At 43.6% G+C, this 26,879-nt stretch overlaps 1 protein-coding gene across 2 annotated transcripts in view; it reads right to left on the bottom strand.

Annotated features, from left to right (window-relative positions):
• Positions 1–26,879, bottom strand: part of LOC132077535 (glypican-5-like) — a 369,893-nt gene that overhangs the window by 148,598 nt on the left and 194,416 nt on the right. For both annotated transcript variants that reach the window (XM_059479307.1, XM_059479308.1), the window contains one exon: positions 10,743–10,863. In XM_059479307.1, coding sequence (XP_059335290.1) covers positions 10,743–10,863 — 121 coding nt within the window. The remainder of the gene's footprint in view (positions 1–10,742; positions 10,864–26,879) is intronic.

The raw sequence follows: 26,879 nt of genomic DNA, 5'->3' as shown, positions 1-26,879 counted from the left end.
ACAAACCTTTGTTATTCCTTCCTTCTTTTTCTATTCTTAGCCAGCTTCTGATGAAATCCTTTCTTCTATTCTTTTAGTATAGTTTTAATGTAATATATATAATAAAATAATAAATGAGCCTTCTGAAACATGGAGTCTGATCCTCATCTCTTCCCTCATCTTCAGAGCCCTGTGAGCACTGTCACAAGAGTTTAAGGGTTTAGAATACAGTAATCTATATAAAGCAAGATGGAGCCTTTAGGATGGAGGCTGCTCCTTGTTCTCCACCTTCTTCTCCATGGTTTTGGGTGGTTTTGTGTAATTAGATAAAAAGTCCACACTGCAGGCAAGGGTGGTTGCTTATTGGGTTAAAAGTGAAACTAATTTAGGTGTAATTTCTTAATTGGACAGTTTACCCTTAAAAGACATTGTAGAGAAAGACAGTGACAGCCATTTTGTAGCTTGTTAGTAGAATGCTGTAGAACTCAGGACTTGTAAGACTGCAACATAGATAAGAAATAATAAACATTTGAGTCTGAACACAAAATATCATCTCCAGTGCCTTCAATCCCAACCTAGACAGCAGCAGAGAAAAGAAGCCAAGAACCAACAGCAATGTTCATGGAAAACTGTGCCTAAGTCTCCTAGGACCAAAGCCATTCCTTGCCAGGTTCTCCTCCTCAGCCCTTGTACCTGCACAGGGCTGAAGTGAGTTAGGAGCAAACTGCACAGACTGTCTGGAGTGCAATGAAATCAGTGATACACTCAGTTTGTCGTGCCTTTAAGTAATGCAACTAACTCAATTGTTGTAAAATTGACTCAAATGAGGCTCATTTTCAGCAACAAAACATTTCAATATGGGAAGAAAGGCCAGTAAAAAAGAAGGGTAAAGACTAATCTATATGCTCCTAAAAGTCACAGATGGTGAAAATCAGAGTGTGGTAGGGTTTGTAAAATTCCTACTAAACCTTTTCACTCCCGTTCTTAGTAAATCTCCAAGAATTGACACAAAAGCAAGGAGACAAAAAGTAAGAAACAAACAGTTATAAACAGAAGTGATATTCCCTATGAGATGGCTCTCTCACACCCCATGTGTTGGAGTTCTGGATGCTGAGAATTTTAGATTTTTCTGTACTGACACACTCTGACCCCCAGGAGAGCACTCCATTTGGCCTGGAGCTGTAGAAAAGATTCCAAAATTGACTGATAACACTGAGATTACAGGTGTGTAGTTTAATTAGAAGTGTGTAATATCACAGAGTAGAAACTTAGAGTTTGGAGTTTTAGAAGACAAGATAGAGGTTTTAGAGTGCTAGTTCTAGAGTCAAGTTCTAGGTAGTTCTTCTTTACCTTCTTCACCTTCTTCTTCCTTCTTCTTCATAGGTTTAGGTAATTTCTGATAAGTAGACAGAAAAGTCCCCATTGTGGACATCAAGTGATTAGCTATTAGGTTAAAAGTGAAAATAATTTAAGTGTCATTTCTTAATTAGATAGCTTAACTTTAAAAACCTTTTAACAAGAGACAATTAGCCATTTTGTACCTTACTAATAAAAGACTACAACACTCCCTCCTGTGCTCACTACGTGCTCACTCGTGGCAGGCAGGTAAGGCTGGCAGGGAACTCAGCCTCTGGTGTCTGATGGGAATGGTGGGAATTCTGAGCAGTGGGATCAATGTGCAGCACTGAGCTCTGTGAGGAGAAACCAGGCTGGGAGCCACACAGAGCTGATGCTGCTGAGGGAGAAGGGTTTCCCTGGAGAAGCTGCTGCACTTGAGGAGAGGTCAGGGTCAGGATGGCAAAAGGATCCTGTGGAAACCCAGGGCACACAGGGAATATTCCTGTGTCTGCTCTGGGGTGCCCTGACCCCCAGGGCAGCTCTGACTCTGACCCTCATCCATGGAGAAAGTTTCCCACACTTCAAGACAGACTGGAACCCACAAAAGTGTGCAATAGATTACAGAGAGCAGTGCAGGTGCATCACTGGGTGAGAAATTGAGGGTTTGGGGTTTTTAGTGTGTTGTGGATGGCAGCAAGATGGAGGGCACAGGGTGCTGTCCTGGGTTTCTTCTTCAGCTTCTTCTTCCTCCTTCTCCATGGGTTTGGGTGGCATTTTGTAATTGGGCAGAAGAGTCTGCACTGTGGGCTCTGTGGGATCAGTTATTGGGTTAAAAGGGAAAATAATCCAGGTGTCAGCTCTTAATTGGATAGTTAGTTTAGTCTTAAAAGACCTTGTACCAAGAGATTGTTGGCCATTTTGTGCCTTCTAATGCAAAGCTGCTGAACTCACAGCAGTGAGACTGTTTTACTGATAAGAGATAATAAACACCTGAGTGTGAACATGGAACTGCAGTCTGGAGTGCCTGCAGTGCAGAGCCAGAGAAACCCACAGCTGGGACCATCATAACTGGGACCCTCACAGCTCCCAGCTCTGTCATGGGGCAGAGGGCACTCCCTGCACCTGGGGAGCCCAGCCCAGCCCTGCTCAGCACCCACAGCTCTGAGATGCCCTTTCAGCTTTGGGGAACAGGCTGCAGAGAAGCTCCAGGAGGTCTCTGGGCATTTCAGAGCTGCATCCTGCTTTGGGTGAAAGAGCAGCAGCAGCAGTGACCCTGTCTGACTGGTGCTTTTTGATTTTACTAATGAGGTTGATCCTACACACATCTTGCTTTTTTTGATTCCAACTTGGCAGAGGAGCTTGTGAAGAGATGAGGAAAATGAGTCTCATAAGCTAGCATCAGGCCTGGGTTTGGTGAGATGTAAGACACCCAAACCTTTACAAGTACTATGCACAACACCAAACAGTGCAAGAGTGTCAGAAGCAAAGCAGGCTTGTTTTAAGACTGAATTTCTTTGATGTGACAAAAAAATGCTGTTTCACAGCAGTGGTTCTGCCTGAAACGAAAGGATTGTTTCCTTTAGTCCTCCTGTTCACTAATTACTTGTGAATGTTTCTCAAAGTAGAAAAGCTCTTGCTGGCATGGCCTCTCTCCAGCATCCAGCCTTGCTCTCTAAATTCCAGTGTGTAAGGCAATAGACACTGACAGAAGGGCAGGGTAGAGCAAGAACTCCTCTGCCTCGCTCATGGCCCTGTTCTCTCCTTCAGACACCACACTGGGGAGTTTGCACAACCTCACCTCACAGGCACCATCAGCTCCTCTGCTCTCCAAGCAGGACATCACTGCTCACACGGCACCAAACACTCACAGGTTTAACTCCCCACACCCTGCACTGAGCACACAGACTCAGAGGGTGCTTTCCTGGGCAGGCAGGTGAGAACCATCTCACACGAAGCTGTCACAGCTCAGTGACCCAGATCTGAGGGCTGCAGGTGCTGTCCAGGCCCTGCTCCCCAGCTGGTGCAGGGAGCTCCTGGGGCTGGCACTGGGCAGCCAAACCAGGCTCACAGGGACACCTGAGCTGGCCTCCAGCCCCGCTCTCGTTCATCAAGCTGTGCTGCAACACAACCCAAATTACTGCTGGAGCCACGTGGCTTGCTGTAGCTGGAAGGTGTCGCAATGTCTTTGCAGGGTTAGGCCACAGTGTGCACCAGCACTGCTGCTGAGTCTGGTACCAAAGCCTCAGGATTTCATCAAGGATATTGGAGCATATTAATTGTGATAAATTAATATGTAATTAATTTAATACTTAATTACCCTAAAAATAATTAATAATTAAGAAAGAAGAGGCTGAGAAACTGAATACCAAGACTGCAGGAGAGGACTGTGAAACACCTGGATTGTAACCACTCACATACTCTAAGAAATGCAGGCAGAAAATGAGGGAACAAGACAAAGGAACCAATAAAGAAGTGTGTACTTGGTAGTTTGCAGAATCTATAAATATGTGTGTAATGTAAACAATAAATGGCTTCTGCTTGATCACACTGGTCAGTTGTTCAGGAGTCCTGGATCAAATCTGATATCATAACTGGACTGAGAATCTAAGGTTCTGTTTTGTGTGGTGGTGGAAATTGGGGGAGAGGAGGGGGAATGTTTCTGGAGGGTTTTCATTCTGTATGTTCCTTTTTTTCATATTATAAGTGAATAAAGCTCTTTCCTTTATTACTAAGCTTGAGCCTGCTTTGCTCCATTTCTGGTCACATCTCACAGCAGCCACAGGGGAGAATGTATTTTATATATAGGGACACTGGCATTGTGCCAGCATCAAACCAGGACATTTTCCCACAGGAAGGGGCTGAATCCTTCAGCAGATGAACCCACTCAGCACCAGCAGTGCAGCCCCCTGGGCTCACAGAACAAGTTTGGGTTTGATGGCCTTGGTCCTTCTCCCCAGCCCTGCTTTTTGTGCCTGCCTGCTTCCTTCAGAGCAGAGCAGAGAGAGAGGAAAATGACCTTGCTCTGCTTTTGGACAATGATCAATCAATTGTTTAAAGACCTTTACTCTACCCTAAAGAAAACAATGATCAACCCATAAAGCTCTGCTTTCTTTTCCTATTATGCTAAACTTACCACCTCCAAAAATAAGCACATCATTGTAGCTGAGGAATTAGATCAGAAGTAAATACCATGATCTCACTTCTAATGGTAATTACTTAACCAATGCATGTAACTCAGAATTACTGGAGTGATCAGAAAAATATGGGTAAAAGAAGAAAATAATCATGAATTTGTAATTTCAGCTAATTAATTCAACGATGACTGCTGACTTTCTGTCCATAAAAAATCAATTCCCATCCAAACAAACAGGCCAGCTCCATGAGTGCCCCTCCCCTGTGTGACCCCAGCAAGGGAATGCAGTGACAGCTCCTGCCCTTGGCGCTCACTCAGCCCTGGAGCTCCCACCCTGCCCTGCTCCATCCTCCCCTCAGCAATTCCACAGAGCATCCCAAACCCTTCCCAGCCCTCAGGTTTCCCTCAGCAGCCACAAGAACTGGGCACCCACCCCAGGGACAGACCCCATATTTATTTTCTCACAGTAAGACTCTCCCAGCAATGTTTTTGTGTGTGTGAAATGCTTTGGCTCAGCTCTGGATGGGAACAGTAGCTCTGCCCTCCTCTCCCCCACTTGGCTCGAGTCACTTCTGAGATTCAAGATGGGATCTGGATTTATTAAGACTAATTTCCCACAATGAGCAAAACAAAACACATGCAATGGTCCATCTGGGCAAATAATTTCTGAGAAGGCTTGCAAGACAAATAGCACAGCACACTCTGAGACACAACACATGAATAATAAAAGGGCCATTTTAGCATTATATATTTGCTGGCATATAATAAGATATGCTGGATTTACACTGAGGTTTAGATTTGTCTTGTTTTAAAATGCTAAATTCTACTTTAGTGGAGCCAGTATTTTACATTACTGTTCCTACTGAAATCCTGATGCTGGTTCTAGTACTAAAAGGTAATTTCTCAATTCTAATTAAAATTATTTCATTCTATCTCAAGTCACTATGTTTAACAAAACCAAACTAATAACCTGCAGCCCTCAGACCAGCAGAAGCTCACTGATTTCAGCTAGGAATGATAGGTATCTCAATTAGCACCAAATTACAATTTTAACACATGCTGCCCATAAAACAATGTTCAGTGATGTTTTCTCAGTGCACTGGACTAGAAAGAACTCTCCTGTTCTGATTCATGGACAAACCTCTGGCTTTGACAGGGGTTTTAGTGCCACAGCAGAACCAAGGTTAGAGCTTCCAAACCACCTTTCTTTTTAAAATCCAGGAGGATTGGAGAGAAGAAAAGCACTGCCCACAGCCTGGAGCTGCCCAGCCCTGGATGAGGAGATCCCACATCTCCAGAGGAGCAGCCCAGTGACAAATCACTGTCAGCTGCTCTGCTTTCACATCTATATAGATTTATATGTGTATATGTATTTCCTAAGAAATAGAAAACCATACAGAAGAGAGCACACAGAGGAAGATCATTCTCAATCTTTGAGTAAACTGGATTATTTCAAGCATTGGGATGAATTGTTTCATTGCACATTGATTGTGAAAAAGATCATAACTTATCTCAGAGCTGAACATTCAGCACCCATATCTGGAAGCAAAGACCTGTTTGACTTAGCAGGGGATAAGAAAAACTGCCCATGAATTCAATAAGGACAAACATATTGAAAAGAAAAAACAGGATGAGAAGCAAACTTTGTATAATTGCTGAAGTAATCTGAGATGATAGTTTATTTGACTATAAGGGTGAACAATTTTTATACAGCAGGGCAGGAAATAAAAAACCAAAACAATACAGTTCATGTGGTCTTTCCTGGTCTTCTCAAGATCCTAAACATAATTGTTTCAGGTTTAATTAATTCTATCTTTATTTTCCTCTAGTATGTGCATGTCTTGGTGCTTTCATTAATCAGCCAATAAATGTGGTATTAATTCAATTATCCCTGCTGTTTGCTCTGGGAGACCGAGGTGCTGAGGGCTGTTAATGCCTTCCCAGGGAGGAGAATTCAGAGAGGAGCAGCACAGCTGCAGAATCTTCCTCAGGTGATGCCTTTCCTTCCATGGATGGAACCAAGAACAGAAAATCCTGAATCCCAGTCCAAGGCAGCTACAGCTTTGGCTAAAAATCAAACCAACTTGTCTCCACTCATATCTCATATAAAAACTCTACGAGGTAATAAATTTTATAGATGTCTAAAAAAATACACACTTTTAAATTAAGTACTACTTAAATGATTTATTGTATTATTCCCTATTGTATAACTCAACTAAATTCACTTTCAAGATTAAATTATGGCTGGCTCATGTTATTGGAATGAAACATCTCAGTGCTGTTGCTTTGAACTCTGCTCTAACAGAATCCTCTGCATGGAAGTCTGAAAGGAATTAAGTTACATGCATTTCTTAGTTCAGCTGGCAGATCCACGAGACTTTGGCAGAGAGAAAAAAAATTAAATACATGGGTCCACATTCAGCAAGATTTGCTTTGACATCACTCTCATTTTCTGCACTGGGTTATTGCACTGCCTGAACTCCAGCCATGCCCTGAGCATTCATCTCTGACAAGAACAAAACACAAAACTGATTCACAAAACCTGTCAGGAGCAGATTTAGGCTGACAAAAACCAAATAAGTCAAACCTGTATAATGCTTTTTATATTGTAATCCCTTGAGAATGCTGATACCTCCCTGCTACTGAGGGTACAGTCACAGCTTTTTCACTTTTCCCAGCATTCTCATTTCTTCTCAGGGCAATTGATCCTTGAGGATTTTTAACCTTGGCCTGAGAACCAGTTTAGTTTGAACTATGAAAAGCATTGGGCTGAAGAAAAGCATTGAAACATTTAAGTGTGATTCTGTGGCAAGAAGCAGCACTCCAAAAGGTGCAATGGGGGATTATTGTGTTTAACATCAATTGTGGTTCACACCTGCTCCACTCACAAAAAAGAGGGAGGAAAAGATGTTATTTCTGCTGATTTTTTTCCCCCATCAACCTGAGACTTCACTTGATCTGTTTTTGCATTACCAGGAGTTACTGTAAATTGTAGCTCAGTAATTCTATTGATATGTGAATCAGCCACTAACAATAAAACCTTCAACCACCTTATCTGTCAGGGATGCAAATAACAGTAATTGTTGAATAATATTCTCTAAATTTCACTTTACTTCCAGCTTTGCCAAGTGGATATAAAATAGCCTGCTATTTGCATAATCATTTTAGGAAAAAAACCAAAAAACAACAACGATGTGCTGAGGATTTAAGTCCCTGATGAAAAAAAAAAAAAAAAAAAAAATGAGGAGCTGCTATAATCTCCACCAAAGTGGCATTTCAGCCTAAATGACAGCAGGACTGGAAGATGCCTTGCATACAGATTATTTGTAACTTGCTGGAGCTGGGATGCACCAACTAAAACAGGGGCAGGACAAGAGTTTTGTTCAGATCCATGAGATTTAGGGTCAATGGAGTTTTTGGATTTTTGTGGGTCTAACATGGAGCTCACAAAGGAAGGGCGAAGGGTGGGATTCCAATGAGGGAATTTTTGGCTGCTCCTGCCTGGCCAGAGCCACTCCTGTCACAGTGGCCAAGCCCTGCTGGCCTGGCAGAGGCTCCCAGGGAGGAGGAGGAGGAAGAGAAACCACCACAGACAGCAGTGATGAGATTTGCTCCAGAAATCCTCAGGAACTGCTGAGCTAAGGCAAACCCTCTAGGAAAATTAATGCTGATTTGAACACAGCTCTCCCCAGCCTCAGCAAACTGATCCACAGCAGGTTATTCTGATTTCAAACACTCTGAAAACCAGAGAGAAAGTGAAATCCCTGAGGGACAGACCCAGCACGTTTCCTTGAGACAGAAATGTTATTCCTTCAACAATCTCATCACAGCCTTCTCCTACCCAAGGCTGTGCTTTCCTCTGGGTAGCTCAGCAATATTATTGAAGGGGTAGGAGATTGCTGGGGCCCAGGCACCCAAATCACCTCTGATGCACATTGTGGGCATGGCTTTGCTCTCCCCACTGCTACAAACACTGCTGCAAATATTTCAAAAGATACATGCACATCTTATTTGAGCAGTGTTTACATTTCACCCTACATATCACAAAAAAAAAAAAAATTAAAAATATATTCTTATGAAAAAATTCAATTTGTCCATAAAATTAGGAATGGAATTCTGTATAACTCTGCAGTCTACACACACTATTGATGTCACTTTAAGCTCCTGATTTAATTGGCTTTTCAGTGTCAGTTTTTATTTGTACAATAATATCACGACTGAAACAAAAATCCAAGAAGTAGAAAACAGCTACATGTGTTTGATGTTGTATGTGAAAGCCTCAGATATTTAGCAACTTCTTTGATGCTTTGATCTCCAAAGAAATCTTACTAAAATTATGATCAAAGGATTTTATATTATTCTAAGTACTTAAGAACAAACCATGTTAGGGCAATAATCAGTATTCTGTTTAATCCTTCACCCTTGGAATCCATTCTTGCTAAGCACCTCAATCTGATGGGAGTTACATTTACTTAAAGAAGATATTCTCCTGAAACTGGTACAAGTACCAAAAAGCAATACTTCCAATTTAGAGCCAAGAGCTGGGTTTTACTCTGCTGGCTAAAAAGTGCTTTCTGAGACTGTTTTTAAAATGTATGTAATTTAAGAAAATTGGTATGCAGCTCAGACCAGGCAGCTTTTTATTTTCCTACAGCAGACAAAGAAATAGAATTTCCAATACACAACTACTTTTGATTTAATCTATTTCTAACTATTTCCTATTGTCAGTGTTTATAGAGCACTATTACACAGATGGATATATCTAATATTTATAAAGTAAATTAACACTCTATAACATGCAAAGACAGATAAATAATGAATTATCCTTTTCATCAATCTGACCACACAATGCCTATTTCAGTGCAATATTAAGCACTGCACCGGACTGGTTGTTGTAATCCCCCATGGTGAGTTAAATCAAACACAAAGCATCCCTAAACTGCAGCCTTCAGAACAGGAGAATATTACAGATCAGCAAGATGTAACAAAAACACTAATTACAGCTTAGATGATGGATTTATAGATTTGCTTGATGAGAGGGAAGGAGGTAAGCAGCATTTTTTAGGTGCAAGTAGAGAAATTCCTGACTCCCAGTCAGAGCCTTTACAACCTCCCAGATCCTGACTGAGCATCACCCCTCAGTTTTACCTGAGCAGGTTATTCTCCCTCCTGCACACCCACCAAGGTGTTTCCCACTATTTCCATCCCCACACTCTTTAACGGGGGAAGGTGATGAGCAGATTGATGTGCCCACAGCTCTGCTGAGAGCATCCCTGCAGGCTGGCAGCAGAACATGCCTGCTCTAAATGAAAATCAATCCTGCTAAAGCTGCTGGCTCCAGCTGGAGCTCCCAGAGCTGCTCAGGGACCACTCTGAGCTCTGGGGATGGCAGCAGCACCACGAGTGCCACAGCTCAGAAAAGAAAGTCAGATCAACATCCCAGGTACTGCTCTGGGAAGTTCTGGCAAAGCCCAGAGTGTCACAGACAAAAAGATCCTTTTGCTAGGATTTTTCCTCCTGAGAAGCTGGGAGGCCTCAGGAACAAAATGTAAACAATGATTATCTGCTGCTGTGGAATGCAACTGGTGCATCTGTGATTGGGCTCATGTGGTTGTTTCTAATTAATGGCCAATCACAGTCAGCTGGCTCGGACTCTCTGGTCAGTCACAAGATTTCATTCCATCCCTTTCTATCCCATTCTTTCCCTCTGATAAAAATCCTTTCTTCTACTCTTTAGTGTAATTTTAATATGTCATTTTCTTTTAATATAATATATATCATAAAATAATAAATCAGCCTTCTGAAACATGGAACAAGATCCTCATCTCTTCCCTCGTCCTGGGACCTGATGGTGTGAATTATAACATCTGTATTGTCTCACGCTTCACGCCAGACTGAAAATGGAATAAAAGTGTTTAGAACACCTCTGAGCTGCCCCATCTGTGTGTCAGGAAGGGGCTCAGTCCCCCGCAGAGGAGCAGAAGCTGCACAAGCAGAGGGCAGTGTCCCAGCAGGGGCAGCTGCAGCCCAGGAGGCTCCAGGGGAACTGCAGCAGGAGCTCAGCAGCAGCAGCCAGGGAGCAATTTCCAGGGAATTCTGCCTCCCTGGAGCTCAGAGCCCAGCTGGGACCATGGGATCTTCAGCTGCCTTTAGCCAAACCAAACCCCAGCTGCCTCAGGCCTGCAGTCCTGCAAGGTGCAATATGATGATGGAATATAAATATGAATCTCCACCTGGAGATTTTACCTTCAGCTCCATAATAAAGTGGTTTTATCTTGGAAAAATTACTTACTTGATTAAAGTGCTGAAGTTTATCAATTAAATTTTTGATGAGTGGGTCCAATCCTCTGACTTTCAGCTCTGGATTATTAATTTGTGCTTTTAGTCCATTGGAAACAACTCTGCTGGTATAACTGAAAAACAGAAGAAATAACAGATCAGTGAGTGGAACCACATCCATCAGAATCAAGAATCATATTACAGGGGACTTACAGAAAGAAAATGTTTTGCAAATGGGAATGAAATTTATTATAAATATTTATGTTTTAAAACACACCAACCAGAATAAAAGTCTCAGTTCCTTGCAGTATCATTTACCACTTTAACTATTCAAGTCATGAACCAACAGCAATTTCATAAACCATGGAGAGGTTTGTTTCATTCATAATTTAATATTTGAACCTTTGTAACTAACATTCTCAAGTTCTTCCATGCAGCAGTCAAAGCTGATAGCTTCCAAATATTCACTATTAGGTTATTGCAGAAACATGGGGCATGTAAGACAGAAATGATGTTTTATCAGATTTAAACAAATTCCAATGAACGGGGGATGGGATTTGAAAAAGATTGATAATCAAAGTGTGAATTGGAGTCCTCTTGCCAGAGCAGCTGGGGACACTGGGGACAAACTCTCTGGGACACAGCACAGCAGCAGCTGCTGCTCTCCAGAGCTCCAGGGAGCCTCACCTGTGCTGGGCCTCCCCAGGCATGGAACACAGACAGCAATTCCCTCTGAGCAAGCCCTGCTCTCCTGAGGAACAGCAGATCCCTCTCACTGGCTGGTGACTGAACAGCTCCTGCCAGTTCTGCGTTTGTGGGGGTACAGGGAGGAATGATGCAGCTGACTCCATGTGCTCAGAAGGCCAATTTATTACTTTATTATACTATATTATTACTTTGTTATACTAATTTATTACTTCATTATACTATATTATATTAAAGAATACTAAACAATACAGAAAGGATACTTACAGAATACTAAAAAGATAATAATGAAAACTCCTGACTCTCTCCAGAGCCCTGACACAGCTTGGCCCTGGTTGGCCAAAGAGTGAAAACAACTCCCAGCAGAATCCAATGGAACAATCACCTGTGGGTGAACAATCTCCAAACACATTCCACATGAGCACAACACAGGAGAAGCAAATGAGATCAGAATTGTTTTCCTTTTCTCTGAGGCTTCTCAGCTTCCCAGGAGAAAAATCCTGGGCGAAGGGATTTTTCAGAGAATGTGAATGTGACATGCCAGTCCTTTCTGGGAACACCCCACAAAGGTATTTTCAAGTCCTGCTTAGGCTGGGGCTCCACCAGGGTACCCTGATGGGGAAAATTTGGGGCAGAACACACTGTAGGACACTGCTGCTAAAGGTGTGGCTTAGAAAACAAAATAACTGAGAGTGGCCTGCTTTTTCAGAGCATTTTGGTCTCTACTTCTCTGTCTGTACCCCAGCTGAGGAGCTGAATCCATCAGTGTTTGCTGAGCCCAGTGCTGCCTGCAAGAATCCGGACTCCTTCAGATTTGCTCCAGCATTTGTCTGGACACAATTTAAGTACCACAGAGCTACAGAGCAGCCTATTTTTGAGAGTTATGGTTTTTAGGGTTGCATGAACCCCTGAGTGCACCACTCACTCGTAACAAAGGGCATCAGGGATGTTTTGCATGACCAGCTTTGAGCTGGACAAGTGCTCACAAACCAAACTCTCCAGACCCACACACACCAGGGAGGATCTCATTAAAGACTCAAATTGGCATCTCTGAGAGTGAGGGAGCCACTGGCTCTGCTCCTTTGGGCTGAAATGTGCAGAGGAACATCTTGCTCCATCTTTCACTTTGATCATACACACACACCTGGAAATGCCAGATGTTCTCCCTTCACTGTGAACCAATATGTGCTGAAGCTCAGGACAGCACTTCTGAGTAGAAAACAAGGCCCAAATTCTATTGTAGAGAGGCAACAGAATGAGCTAGGGGGAGACCTAGCTCTCTAGATATATTTGTCCTACCTTAGTTTCATTTCAAATGAACAACAAATTGATGCAAACTGCTGGGAGAACACACTGTAGGACACTGCTGCTAAAGGTGTGGCTTAGAAAAAGAAATAACTGAGAGTGGCCTGCTTTTTCAGTAAACTCAATAGATGTCACTTCTCAGGAAAAAAAAAAAAAAGAAAAATTTGTTTAGAACAGAGAATTGAGAAAAATCATGTTTTGACTTACTAGCTAGACAGTATTGACTGGACAAATGGTTAAGGAAAATCTTTTGCACTGAGATGGTATTTTTTTGTTCACTGAGCCTTTTAAAGACAATGTTCTATTTTTTTCTTGGCAATAACTCATAGATGTGTAAACTAATCTGAAGGATAAGCTTTCCAATGCAATAACACTCCCAAAATGATGGCAGGGCTCAGGTCTTAGAAGCAGACCCAGCTGGACCTGTGTCCCCAGGAAGAACCCAGCTGAACTATTACTCTGAAGCCAAGGGTGGTGTGGATTGTAAAAATCCACATCAATGCATTTGGACAATATTACAACCCTGCTGCATCTTACCTGCCTCTACCTTTATTCAGAAATCATATTATTTGAATGCTCAACACAGTTCATCATGTGAAAACAAACTCGTGGTGAGCCACTGTGGAAGCACAGGGACATGTGACACAGCTTCCTGAGATCATCTCGTTGTAAAACAGGAGAAATTTAATTTAATGGGTCAGCTCCTGGCCTCCTCCAGTCTGTTTGGGGATGCCCTGTGTGTGCTGCTTTGTCCGACCAGAAACTCATCCACAGCAGCAAAATGCAAGGGTTTTCCTTCTCACTGCTCTTGACTGCTCTGCATTCACCCCCTGGTTAGAGCTGTTGGAATTTCTCTGCAGGCTTACATCACCATCACTACAACCCAGGCTAAAGAAACCTCTGGGTTGGCTGGGGTGTTTTTTGGCAAATGACATTGTTTTTTCCCCCATGAATCACCAGGCTCCATTAACTGCCCCTGAGTGCAATTACAGACCTACAGCAGTGCATGGAGTTTGCACAGACATGGAGAGTGCAGAGACAGCAGCAGCAGTAGCAATGCCAGAGCCCTCAAAGGGACCAAAATGGGCAAAGGCAAGCTCAGGCAGCTCAAACCTACTGCTACTGCTGCTAAAATCTCCCTTCCACACATCATCACCAGGAAAACAGGGCCACTTGGAGGGAGGGTGTGAGTGAGTTCACAGCCCACGGAGACAAAGGGGCTCTCCTATCCTTGAAGTTCCACCCATGATTAAGAACTCCCTCTTTAAAGCTCTGGATATACACATGCATTATGCACAGATATTGCTGTTGTTCACAGCTAGATTCATCACACAGCTTGACTAAACTCCACGTGTCACAGACTGCATGGAATCTGTGTGAATCCTTCTTCAGCTCCTTCACCTCCCTGGTGCCACCAGCAGCACATCAGAGGTGGCCCAGCTCTGGTCTGGTGTCGCCACATTGCTCTTCACAGACAAAAGCAAGGCACAGTTCTTCCCAAGAATATTTCTGGGTTTCACATTCTCTGAACCTCAGAGAAAGGAAAAAACAATTCTTCTCATTTGCTGTGCCTGTGTTTGTGCCAAAGCAGAATGCAATGTGGAGATTGTTTACCCACAGTGATGGGGTTTTGTTCCCTTGGCCTGTCAGGGCCAGGTGTGTGTGTGTGTGTCAGGGCTGTTGGTGACAGTCACAGACTCTGGGCAGTTCTGTGCAGGGTTGAGTGCTTGGCAGATTCAGTTTAGATGTAATGTAAAATAGTGTAATATAATATAGAATAATATACTGTAATAAAGTAATTAATTAGCCTTCTGATAAGATGGAGTCAGATGCATCATTCTCTCCCCTCGTTGGGGGCCCCTGTGAACACATCAGTCTGCCCAAGTGGAAAAGCCCAGAAAAGCAACCAGAATGGTGAAACAGATGAGATCTGCCCCATGAATGGGTAAAAAGATGGTGGAAAAGGAGGCAAAAGACTTGCAGGGCACAAAGGCAGCTCTTGGGTTTTCCCATAAATACCTGTTTTAGCCCTTGTTGATCACAGTGGAATTGTTCAACCAGTACCAACAGAAATTATGAAAAAAAGGAGTGGCAGATGACAAAATATTTCTGCTTAGATGCTGCTGTCCTGATGTGTATAGAGTGCAATTCATTTTATAAAAATGTGATTCCAAGCTGTGCTGTCCTGTGTGCTCTCCCTGGGAGGTCCCTGCTACAAGAACCCTGAGCCTGGGGAGGCTCAGAGCAAGCAGGAGATGGTGATTTCAGACAAGAGAGTGATTCCAGAGAAGATGGTGATTTCAGAGGAGAGGGACTCCAGTTCCTGAGGAGGAGGAGGAGGAGGAGGAGGAGGAGGAAGAAGAAGCAGGGCACAGAACTGCAGGAGAACTGCACAGCCAGCAAGAAGGGAGCAATCCCCCAGCCCATCCCAGCCAAGAGCCAAAGCCTCACCAGGAACAGCCCTTTTGTCCATCTGACCCAAAGCACCACCCTGCAGAGCCTTCTACTACCTCTGTACCACCTTAAAATGCTTTGAAATAAACACTATACATTTCCTGAAATATAATCTGATTATTTTACTCCTTTGCACTATCTAAACCATTTTTTGTTGTTGACATCAGATCCTGAATTACTGGAAATGTACATTAAGTAAGATCAGGAATTGGCTTGCTTTATTTAATAACCTGCAATTTAACTGAAATATTGTAGTATAGAATTGTTAACTCTGGTTACAGCTCTAGTACTTTATTCCAACTAAACCCAGAAATGTCAGCAGGAATGTCCAGGAAAGCTGGATTAAAATATTGTCACTGGAACACTCCTGAAAGTAACTGTTACCCTGGAGCCCAGGTAACAGCTCCTGCAGACAGAATTTCCATCCAGACCTCAAGCCTCAGGCCAATGTTATTCCATTGATTGATCAGGCTAAGCTATGACACTTTAAAAAAACAAAAGCAAATCATAGAAAAAAAAACCCCAGCAGCCTCCCAAACCCAGCTTTTCAGTATTTCAGAAAAAAAGTATCAATTTTTTAGATCTTAGGAAAGGCTCATCTCAAGTTTAAAAAAAGATAAAAAAGTGAAATGCTGTTTACATACAGACTGCATTTCAGTTGAAGGCATATGTTTATATTTTATCAATAAATAAAGATAAATTAAGATATCTGAGTTAAAAAAAAAGGCATTTTAAAAAGCCAGATGCTTTTCTGAAATCTATCTTTTTAAATTCTTAATATGAAAAGGAAGCAAGGTACAGAGTTTTCTCAAAGTCAAATACACCTGTTCTTGCCAGGGTGCAGAGCCTGTTTGCTCCATCACAACCCTGAGCACAGTGCAGAGCAGCCAGCACCCACCCTGAGTGACTCAGGGGTTAAAAGTGATGGGGAGAGGCAAGGGAAGGGCTCTCAATGTGCCATTTAGTGAGGAGCAATGGGAAACATGGAGAAGCCACTTAACCAGCCTTGAGACCCCCTGGAAAACTAATTCAGTCACATCAGGCAAGGCTCACCAGATGGTGTGTTTTGTCTTGTATTTATTCATAATTTGACCCTTGGGCTGGAATGGTTTGCCTGAAATTCGATTGTGTGAATCCACTGACGATCTGCAGCAGTCAGTGGTGTCCCCAGATTTATAATTTTTGGGCATTTCCCTTGCAATTTTCAGATGCAGCCCCTGGAGCATTCAACCCTCTGACCTACAGGGCTCTGCAATCCTTGTTTTCCTCCCAATTCAGGGAACACAGGAACGTGCACCAACTAGTAAAAGCAGTGAGATAAGCTGCAGAATGTGACATAATTGATCAGGATTATCAGCTTTGATCTCACTGACCCCTCTGCCCACTCCTTCACATAGTAAAGCAGAGCACATGGCAAACACAAATCCCTCCCCTGGTTATCACAGGTGCTTGCCACCCATGGGGAAACTCCAAGGAAGGAAAGAAAATGTTGTTTTCCTGAGCTGCTGCTGAGTTTGAACACAATTCTCCGTGAGGAAAAGCCAGGCAGAGCAGGACACCCCTCAAACTCAGCTTTCCCTGAGCTGCTGCACACAGTGAACTGCAGAGGGGCGAGCCCACCCTCTCCTGAGCCCCGGCACTAAAAGTGACCCACACTGTGACCAACAGGCTGTGCTCATCCCCGAGCAGCTCCCGCAGTGGCACCGCTCACACAAACCTCCCCAGTCACACATTCTGTCATTTCTGCCCTGTAGATTTCATGTTTCTCTTTGCTGATTTATGTCCTGAGATAGCTCAGGGACGCCACTTGTAAGTTTTCTGTGCTGTCTAGGTGGCCTGGAAAGGCCCAGGGATGGCCTTGAAGAGCCGGCGCTTCAAAGGACGAGGAGAGACTTCTGATCTTGTCTCGGTCTCGGTGTTTATTAATTGTTTATCTAAAAGATTTTCTTTCAGCCTGACAGAGGTCTGCACAGCAAGTCAGCCATGGGCACTCTGAGAGCCCCCGGGCGGTCACTTATCTTTATACCCGAAGTTACGTGTACAATATTTATCATTTTTCCCCAATACCTTTTACCCTTATTAACCGGTGCACTTCTAGTAATAACCAATCCCAAAGTGCCACCACCACCACAGAAGATGGAGGCCAAGAAGAAGAAGAAGAAGAACAGGACACGCCCCAATTCCTCCATCTTACTTCTTTAGACCCCCCTGTACCAAAATCCTAAACCCTGTGTTTTACACTTTAATTAACTTATCCCTTCACCATTCACCCAGTGAAATCCTCCCATCCTCATACAGGTGTCATCTCCTGTGTAGGATCAAAGTCCAGCCACCAGACACTTCTGGCAACATTCCAGGGCTCCCGAGCCCCCCAAGGGTGGTCTCGGCCACTCTGCACCTCCATCCTGAGGTGCTGAAATCCCACACTGCTCCAGCCTGAATGTGGTTACACTCACTGAGCATCGCATGGCTGAGAGATCTCCAAAAAGGGATGAGCAACCCGTGACCAGAACTGCTCTCTAAGGAACTAAGCTGCCAAAATAAGCACTTTATTTAAAAAAAAAACCAAGGAAAAAGTTAAAAATAACACATCTTGATAAGTTTACTGGCACGCAATCATCATCCATGGCTGGTTTTTGAGGAAAGAGCCATGGCATTTACTCCAGAGTACAATTCTGCTGGAGGAGCTGCAGTCACCAGGGTAAAATCCGGATGCACAAAGGAAAACAAAAGGATTTCGTGTATTCTACACAATCAGCTGAGCACACTGCTGCAACATTCTCTGAGAGAAATGTTTCTCCTTTGAAAAATACCTATGGAATGAGTTCATTTTGAAATATTAAATAACTGCCAACAGATTACAAGAAAGCTCAAGTCTGGCACATAATGAGTTTTAGCTGCCCTGAAGATTTTGTGAAGCAGAACTGACACGACGAGGATTTCATCTCTGCCAGAACTATTCTAATGGGCTCCAGTGGAAATTTCACAAATAATCTTATTTATTAGCAATTATGGAAAATGATGAGACAAATGCAGTGTGCTAATGGGATAATTAGAAAAGGAAAATCACAAAGCCAAATAGCATTTAAAATTGTCTTTCTGCACTTCTACAGGGCTGAAAAAGAGCTCCTGTAGTCTAGATTATAAAGACAATTTTAAGACTGCAGCTACAAAACCAAGTTACCAGATGGCTTTGAGTGACTGGATGATGCCAGCCCATGAACACCCTGAAAATCAGTGAAAACCAACAAGAGAGTGTACATGTAAGAGATGTCAGCCTCCAAAAAGATGTGTTCATCAGTTTGTCCAAAATCATGCTGAAAATGTACTGACTGGAGCTTCACAGAATATTGTAAATGCTTGAAGGGTATTGCAAAAAAATATTATTCCAGATTGCTGGTGGAATAGCCTTCATTGAGGTAACTTTTCCTACAGCTAGGAAAAGTTACCTCAAGGCACAGCACAGAAATTTGCAGAAGTTAATTGGACAATCTTTATTATGTCAAGGGAAAGAAAGCACTTGCCTGGAATACCATCAGGTAGGAAAGCCCTTTAGTTTCAAGTGAAATAAACTCTTCAGGCCACACAAATGGCACAAACACACAAGCACAAACGTCTATACCCATCACAGGGAATGGAATGAGCAATGAAAATGATACAAACCCAAAGCTGATAACCTAACTGGGAACTGGAGGCATAAAGAGCATTCCCCACTATAATGACTCGAGAAACAGAACAGAAAATGGGACAGTAAACAAAAATATAAACTTATCAAAGTAACATCTGGGGCCATTCCTAAGGGAAAAGTAAAGGTCATCTGAAGCACCTTTTCCTCAACAATTCCCAGGCCAGGAGAGAACCTTCCTTGAGTATCACAGACATATTTTATGAAAAATCCTTTTGCTAAGACTTTTCTCCTGAGAAGCTGGGAGGCCTCAGGAACAAAATGTAAACAATGGTTATCTGCTGCTGTGGAATGCAACAGGTGCATCTGTGATTAGTAGGTTTTTTTAAATTAATGACCAATCACAGTCCAGCTGTCAGACTCTCTAATCAGTCACAAGATTTTATTATCATTCCTTTCTATTCCTTACTAACTTTCTGATAAAATCCTTTCTTCTATTCTTTAGTGTAATTTTAATGTATCATTTTCTTTTAATATAATATATATCATAAAATAATAAATCAGCCTTCTGAAACATGGAGTCAAGATTCTCATCTCTTTCTCATCCTGGGACCCCTGCAAACACCACCACACTTGAGAACAAACAGAACAGTGCCAGGATAAATCCTGAGGGAGGGAGTGATGCTGCCCCTCTTGGGGGCTGGCACAGCAAATGGGGATGCCCAACTTGAGAACATGCCAGAGGGAAAACACTGGTGGAAAACAGCACTGACTCAGCACCAAGTACACTCTCAGGAGAGGAGAGGACTTGAACTCTTACAAGGAAAAAATAAAAGCAGAAAGCAAATAAAAACAAAAAACCAAACTTAGCAGAGGAGAGAGAATGAGCATGGAGCAAGGGTTCACATTATTTGCTTGACAGGATTTTAGACAGGCCAAGGCAGCAAGAATCCAATTGCCTTTCTGAAAACCCTGGTTGTAGACACTTAACAATTAGCCTTGACAGATGACCACGGCTATACAAAAGGATATTCTGTGATCCCAGCACAGGAATTTTTATGAAGCAAAATGGAAAATGTCCTAATTTGCACACTATCCACATATGTCACAGGGAGAAGACCTTGCCTGTGGCTCATTAAAAACAAAACAAAACAGGAATAGATTAATACTGAGGTCAAAATTGCAGCTTTCCTCAGAAGCCAGTTTCTCCAAATGCACGTGGATACACGTGGGGGATTAGAGAGCAGCTGCCAATAATGAGTACATGAAGTGCAGCTCTGGATGAACCCAGCTCAGGGGCTGAACTCTGCCCTCCAAGCCCTTGCTGATCCCCCTGGCTCTGGCCAGACTCCATTCCCTTACACAGTTTTTCCAATCTATGTGTGCAGTATATTCACTACAATTCTCATCTGCTGCAGTCTCTGCTTCTGCCCACCCTTAACACCTCAGAGCAGGTGTTTGTCCTGGAGTCCCAGGTGGAAAAGTTATTTACCTTTCTGGGCTGCACTAGTGCAAGGTACATAGCTCCAATTCCTTCCTATTTCCAGGGTAAAAACTTCATCACAAAGATGGTGGTGCTAAATTTTACAGAAGGAAAAGCAATCAGGCGATCTTCGTGCTGTACGGAAAGAGATCAGACACCAAGACCTCCAAGTCTCCTGACTCAAGGGGTCCTAAAGTCCTTCCCTTTTGCTTCATCTTTTCCACCAGCAAGACAGGGAGCTGAAATCATCACTCCAAAGCCCCCAAGTTTTATTCTTGGTAGAGGAATCTGTATTTTACTGCAGAAGCTGCCTGTTCTGTACTGCAGAAGCTACCAGCAGACCTGCAGATTTCACTCATATTGTTCCATTTGCAAGTGCCTGATGTTATGAGTAGAAAAGCTGCCCATTTTTTTAAAAGGTTGCAGAGTTCCCAGGTTGGGCCAGTTGCTGCCAGGGTGGGGTTCTGTTTGTCACTGTAATCACCTGTCGTTTTCATTAACTACCTGTCCTTGATGGTTAAGAATTCCCCCTTTTGTCCAGTGCTTCCTGGAGGATGGCACCCAGACAGTGAAGGGGAAGGGACACTGATTTGGCATGGAAATGACATCGGAACCAGCATGCAACGGGAGGGACCCCTCACCAAACCTAGCCAAAAACCCCTAAAAACAATGAGCCAACACAAAATTGATGAATCAAAGCAGTGTCTAGATGTGAGGAACAGAATCTAGTGTCCACCAAGACCCTTTTTACTCCTCACCCTAACCTAAAGATGAGGGCTAGACAGAGGACCTTGAATGTTGAACCAAAAACAGAGAGAATCTCCTGATGCTCTCATGAGGATGGAACCCCCAGCTCTGCCCACAGACCAGCAGACACAGCTGCACTCTTCCTCCTCTTCCTCCTCCTCCAAGGGAGCAGCAGCGTGAGCGCAGACCCGTCGGCTCTCCCCACCCGAGCTGATCACTTTTAATAAAGGCATTAAAAAGGAGAAAGGTCTCCTGCCCGTGTTTATTTTCTCCTGACATGGAGCAGGACAACTCACACTTGTTGTCCCCCTAAGAGTAAAACAAGTGCACTAAGCAAATCCTGAGCCACTGGGCATGGCTGAATGTGGGAAATGGATTTCCCACAGCTCCAGGCACTGCACTGGGCTCAGCCTGGAGCCACTGGGCATGGCTGAATGTGGGAAATGGATTTCCCACAGCTCCAGGCACTGCACTGGGCTCAGCCTGGAGCCCTGCTCACTCCTCCAGGCTCACCAAAGCCTCTGCCACCCTGGCACCACAGGGGATGTGCTCAGCAAAGACCTTCCAGTGCCTTCATGGCTTAAAGCACTGTTAAAGCAGCACTTGTAATTTGTTCTAGCTTTTACCTAACTCAGTATTTGATGCAGTGTTTCAGTATGTAGCAAAAATCACTGTATTTATTCCTCCTGAAAACACTGCAGAAAATGTCAGTAGTGGTAAAGGGCAAGTAGGGTCCAGTTATGGAGAGCAAAATGTCTGTGCCCTTACCCAAGACAAATGTTTACCCAGGTCAAGGTTGAAGAGCTTTAGAGAAATGTGGGAAACTGAGCAGCCTCTATTCATGTTTTTGTAGTTAAACACAAAGCATTGTTTTCCTTGCTCCAGTGTTTGGTACTTCTCACAAAATAACTGCACTAGAAGAGAGGTCAAATGTAGAAAGATTTTCCTGTCATCACAAAGCTGGAACAGAAAATATTCATACAAAAATCAATTTATTTGACCTATACTGTTCAATTTTTCTGCTAATACTGCTGGAGATCTATGTCTGGTTAAAACTGTTCCCTTCTGCAATTTAGCACCTCTCCCCCTTGATTTTGCAGAAAGGTCACGATCCTGAGTTCAAGATTTTATATTTTGCTGCCACAGAGAGACAAACAGCAACACAAATTCACACAAGTTCATTGCAGGATTAACAACATCAAAACCACACTGTTGAGGGAAACTCATTTAATGCACACAAATGCATACACCACAAAGTATTGTGCAGAAGAAGAGCTAAGAAGAAAAATAAGGACAGGGAATCCCTTTTCCCTTGCTACAAATGTCCTCTTCTTGAAAACCCAAGCTGCCAGTTCAGTCGGGGAATGCACAATCTTATTTTTGATAGTTATTTTTAAGGTACACCATAGCAAATGGGAAGAGGAGCCACTTCTGACATAGTTCCAAGTTAGTGGCTGGTTTCTCCTCTTACGTTTTGATTTCTGTTTCAGAGATTCCCTTCCCTCAAACCCCTGCAAGAGCTGCAGCCCTCTGTGTTGGATGCAGACAAAATGAGAATCCTCAGTATGAAATCCCCAAGCACAGGGCAGATCAGGAGGCTCACCAAGGCCAGGAAAACTCAAACCATCTGCAACTCACACATGCCATGTAGCACACTCACAAACATGCATGATTTACTGGTTAGCTAAAAGGGGTAGACAGCTGAAAAAAGAAAAATAAATAGAATTAATGACATAACAGAGAAAAACCCAAGCCTGACAGGACAGAGTGCTGTACACAACACAAAAGGTCAGGTTGCAGGGATGGCCCTGCAGCCCTCTCCTACAGAAAGCCCTTTTTTGGCATGTAAGCATAATCACAAATAATCTGTTTAGCAGTGACAGATAATTCTGTAACAGCAATAACAGCAATAATTCTGCTCTTCCCAGTTTATATTCAGGGGATGAAGTGACAGTGCCTTGAGCAGAGATCCTAAAAGGACCCTGCTCCATCCCATTCCCACGGATCATCTGGGCCTACAAAATGCAAATTCACACTTGGGGGAGGATTCCAATGGACAAGGAACCAAACTCTGTCCCACCTGCCAGGACAAGGCACAGAGCTCAGGAGCCATCCAGCAGCTCCTGATCCTCTCTGTGGACATCAGGAAGCACTTGAGGCTTGAGTGGGCCCGGCCTGGCTCAAAAAGGAGCTGAGAGCTTCAAGTGGCTGCCCTGGCTGAGCAGACACAGCTCTCTGCTCCAGCTCACAGCTGCCCTGACCGGTGTGGTTTTCTCAAAGGGTTTGCTGAGATGCTGAGAGGTTTTGTCCCCCACACACACTGGGGCTGACACCCCTCAGCATGGGAAGGACAAACTCAGCCGTGAGGAAAGGCCTGCAGATACCAGGGAGACAAAAAAAGCACAACAAGAGAACTGGCTTTGCTTTTCTGCCAAAAAATCGGGGGGGGGGGGGGGGGGGGGGGGAAGGAGAAAAAGAAAAAAAGAGACAGGAAGTCTGTTTTTTCCTTTTTCTTTTTTAAGATGTGTACAGTATTAGAGAACACAGAGAACCAAAGTCATTTTGAACACAAGACAAAAGGAATGAGAGAATAGCAGGCAGTTTGTTGTGGCACAACTATGGGCTAACAAAGCACCACTTGTTATGTGTGTGCTAAAAATACTGCCATGATTAACAGCAAGGACCAAGGAGAAAACAAATAATAGAAGAATAAATGACGTAACGATGGGGAAAAAAAGGAAAGCATGTGACATTTCAACATTTACAATAGGATCTGAACAGACTCCTGTTGTCTGCAGCCTCATCCATGCTGGAGGTATCTGAAGAGCTTACAGAGGGTGGGTTGGGCTGGTACTGCTGAATGCAGATGGAAATGGCACTAGTCATTGTGAACAGCACAAATATTACAGCTGCTTTTCAGTGGGGGGAAAACCCTGCAAGCCTGTACAGCTAATGCTGGATACTTAATTCTCTTTTGGATATGATGGCCAGCATAGCACAAGGACAATTATGTCAGATTTCCAGGGAGAAATCACTCCATGCACAAATCCACAGGCTTTGAAAATTACACTGGACAAAGGCAGGAGGAGCAAGAGAAGGAGCAAGTATTGACTGTCATGTCCTACCAGTGCACAGAAAATCTTTCAACAGAGCAACCAGGTTAACAAACTAGGAACCAAGCTGGTTTGAAGTCATTAAAACAAGACAAGAGTTGCCTGTAGGGAATGGCAAAGTATTTTCTGCAGACATTTGTTTAACTTGTCAATCCTCTACTTTGAGATTGCATTTAAAGAACAATTGATAAATGATAAAAGGTTTTCAAATTTGATTAAAATTAATCAAAAGAGGTGCAGGGGTGAGGAAATAGTTTATTGCTTGCATTTTAGATGAATCATCTCTTTTTACCGTGGCAAAAAATTAATCAAAAAAAAAGGATCAATTTGGCAAAAGGTAAACTATTTCACCTGATTTTTACTCCTAGTGTCTAAACTAAGAGTTCATGAATCCCTGAGGTGTACAGGATATTCCAATGTGTCTGTCTAGTTTTGCATACACTTAAAAGTTTCTATTTGGATTTTGCCTTGGCATGAGACTAAATACTACCAAAAATGACTTGCCTCCATGCAGACAGTAATGCTCAGCAATAATGGTCTCTCATTTATTTTGGAAAAGCATCTGAAACTCTAATGACAGCTCTCCCCTTGGCAAGTGGTGCAAACACAGCAAATTGCATGAGGAAAAAACCGTTTAATCAGTGTTTTACTGGTTTTCGCCTTGAATAGAGCAATATATGATCCACATAAAAAGACAAGGTAAAATTATTACAAATTACTGGATGATTAGCCCAGCACAGGCCAAATTTGTTAGGCAATCAAAGCCTGTGGCTTAATGCCACTGCTCTACAAGGGATGAGCCTGGAACTTGTAGAAGCAGAACTAAGAGCCACTTGTGATCATGCCTCAGGTTTAGCTTTTCTATTTTTCACATTCTGTGCTGTTTTAGTGTGTGGGTCTGAGCTCACATTAGGGGATGGTGAGCTCTGTGCACAGAGCAGGGAGACAAAACAATTCCTGCTCCAGCTGGGCACCAAGGACGAATGATCCAAATCTCAGCCCAGGAGCACAAACCCCGTGGGCTGGAGAGAGAAAAACAAGAGGGATGGGTGTGACAGTGTTCACAGGGGTTTTTGGATGAGGGAAGAGATGAGGATCTGACTCCGTGTTTCAGAAGGCTGATTTATTATTTTATTATATATATTACATTAAAACTATACTAATAGAAGAAAAAAGTTTCATCAGAATGCTGGCTAAGCTAAGAATAGAATAGGAAGGAATGATAACAAAGGCAGCTGTCCCAGACTCTCTGTCTGAGCCAGCTGACTGTGATTGGCCATTAATTAGAAACAACCACATGAGACCAATCACAGATGCACCTGTTGCATTCCACAGCAGCAGATAACCATTGTTTACATTTTGTTCCTGAGGCCTCCCAGCTTCTCAGGAGGAAAAATCCTAAGGAAAGGATTTTTCAGGAAAAGATGTCTGTGACAGATGGGACTGCCTGGGCTAAAGCTGGAATGGGACAATGAACTGCAAGGTGCAAATGGAGCAGAACTGATCACAGTGACAGACCCGGTGCCCAGTTGTGCATTTTGTGCCCATTTTGGTTCATCTTGGGTGCAGCCCTGGCTGGGCTCTTGTGCTGCCCAAGGTGGATCCATTGAGGCCTTTTAATAAATCCCTGCTTTATTCTTTAACTCTGTCCAGTCTCTGTTCTAGGTCAGCCTGCACAAGGCATCAGTGAGAGCACCACAGGGGGGTCACACCATGGGGATGCAGCCAAAGGAGCTGCAGCTCTGGGCAGAGCTGGGACCTGCATTCCTCTGCCTTGTGCCACCCCAGTGCCAGGGAATTGGCTCCCAGCTGGCACCTTCCCTTTCACAAAGCTCTCTGCCCTTGCACAGGGGGGTTCCCACACTCATGGGCTGGAAACCTCAGTTCTGGTCATGTGTGTGTGCACAGATCCATGGGGAACACTCCTGGATGTAAGCTGGGCACTGTTTGGGCATGCAGACAGACAGACAGACACACCACATCCATCAGTGCAACTGTTGCATTAGCAGGGAAGCCCTGACAAAGGCAGGAATGATGCTTCTGACTGACTCCATGTTCTCAGAAGGCTAATTTATTATTGTATGGTACTAGATTATATTAAAGAATACTATACTATATTAAGGAATACAGCAAGGATGCTTACAGAATGCTAAAAAGATAATAATGAAAACTCCTGACTCTTTCCAGAGTCCTGACACAGCTTGGCCCTGGTTGGCCAAAGAGTGAAAACAACTCCCAGCAGAATCCAATGGAACAATCACCTGTGGGTAAACAATCTCCAACCACATTCCACATGAGCACAACACAGGAGAAGCAAATGAGATCAGAATTGTTTTCCTTTTCTCTGAGGCTTCTCAGCTTCCCAGGAGAAAAATCCTGGGTGAAGGGATTATTTCAGAGAATGTGAATGCCACATCCAACCAGCCCCTGGTGGAGAGCCCACCCCCAGAAGCTGGAGGGTGATGTTGTGATGCTGACAGCGCCCCAGGCAGGTTGGTGAGGAATTGAGGGGTCTGGGCTGTGTTTCTGAGAGGCATCACTCACCTTTAGCAGCACAGAGCTTGGGAGGAGCACAGGCTGCTCTCAGGGGCAGCCCAGGCTCTCTGCTGAATGCCCAAAGCTCTGCCCAAAGCCCTGCCAGGTGTCCCAACCAGCCCTAGAGCAGAGGGGGAGCAGTGGCAGGACTGCCTTGCTGAGGAGGCACAGCAAATTTCTGCA

This window comes from Ammospiza nelsoni, chromosome 10 (assembly GCF_027579445.1).
Source record: "Ammospiza nelsoni isolate bAmmNel1 chromosome 10, bAmmNel1.pri, whole genome shotgun sequence".
NCBI classification, from domain to species: Eukaryota; Metazoa; Chordata; class Aves; order Passeriformes; family Passerellidae; genus Ammospiza; species Ammospiza nelsoni.
The sequence above is the reverse complement of the archived record's forward strand: the minus strand, read 5'-3'. Positions and strand labels throughout refer to the sequence as shown.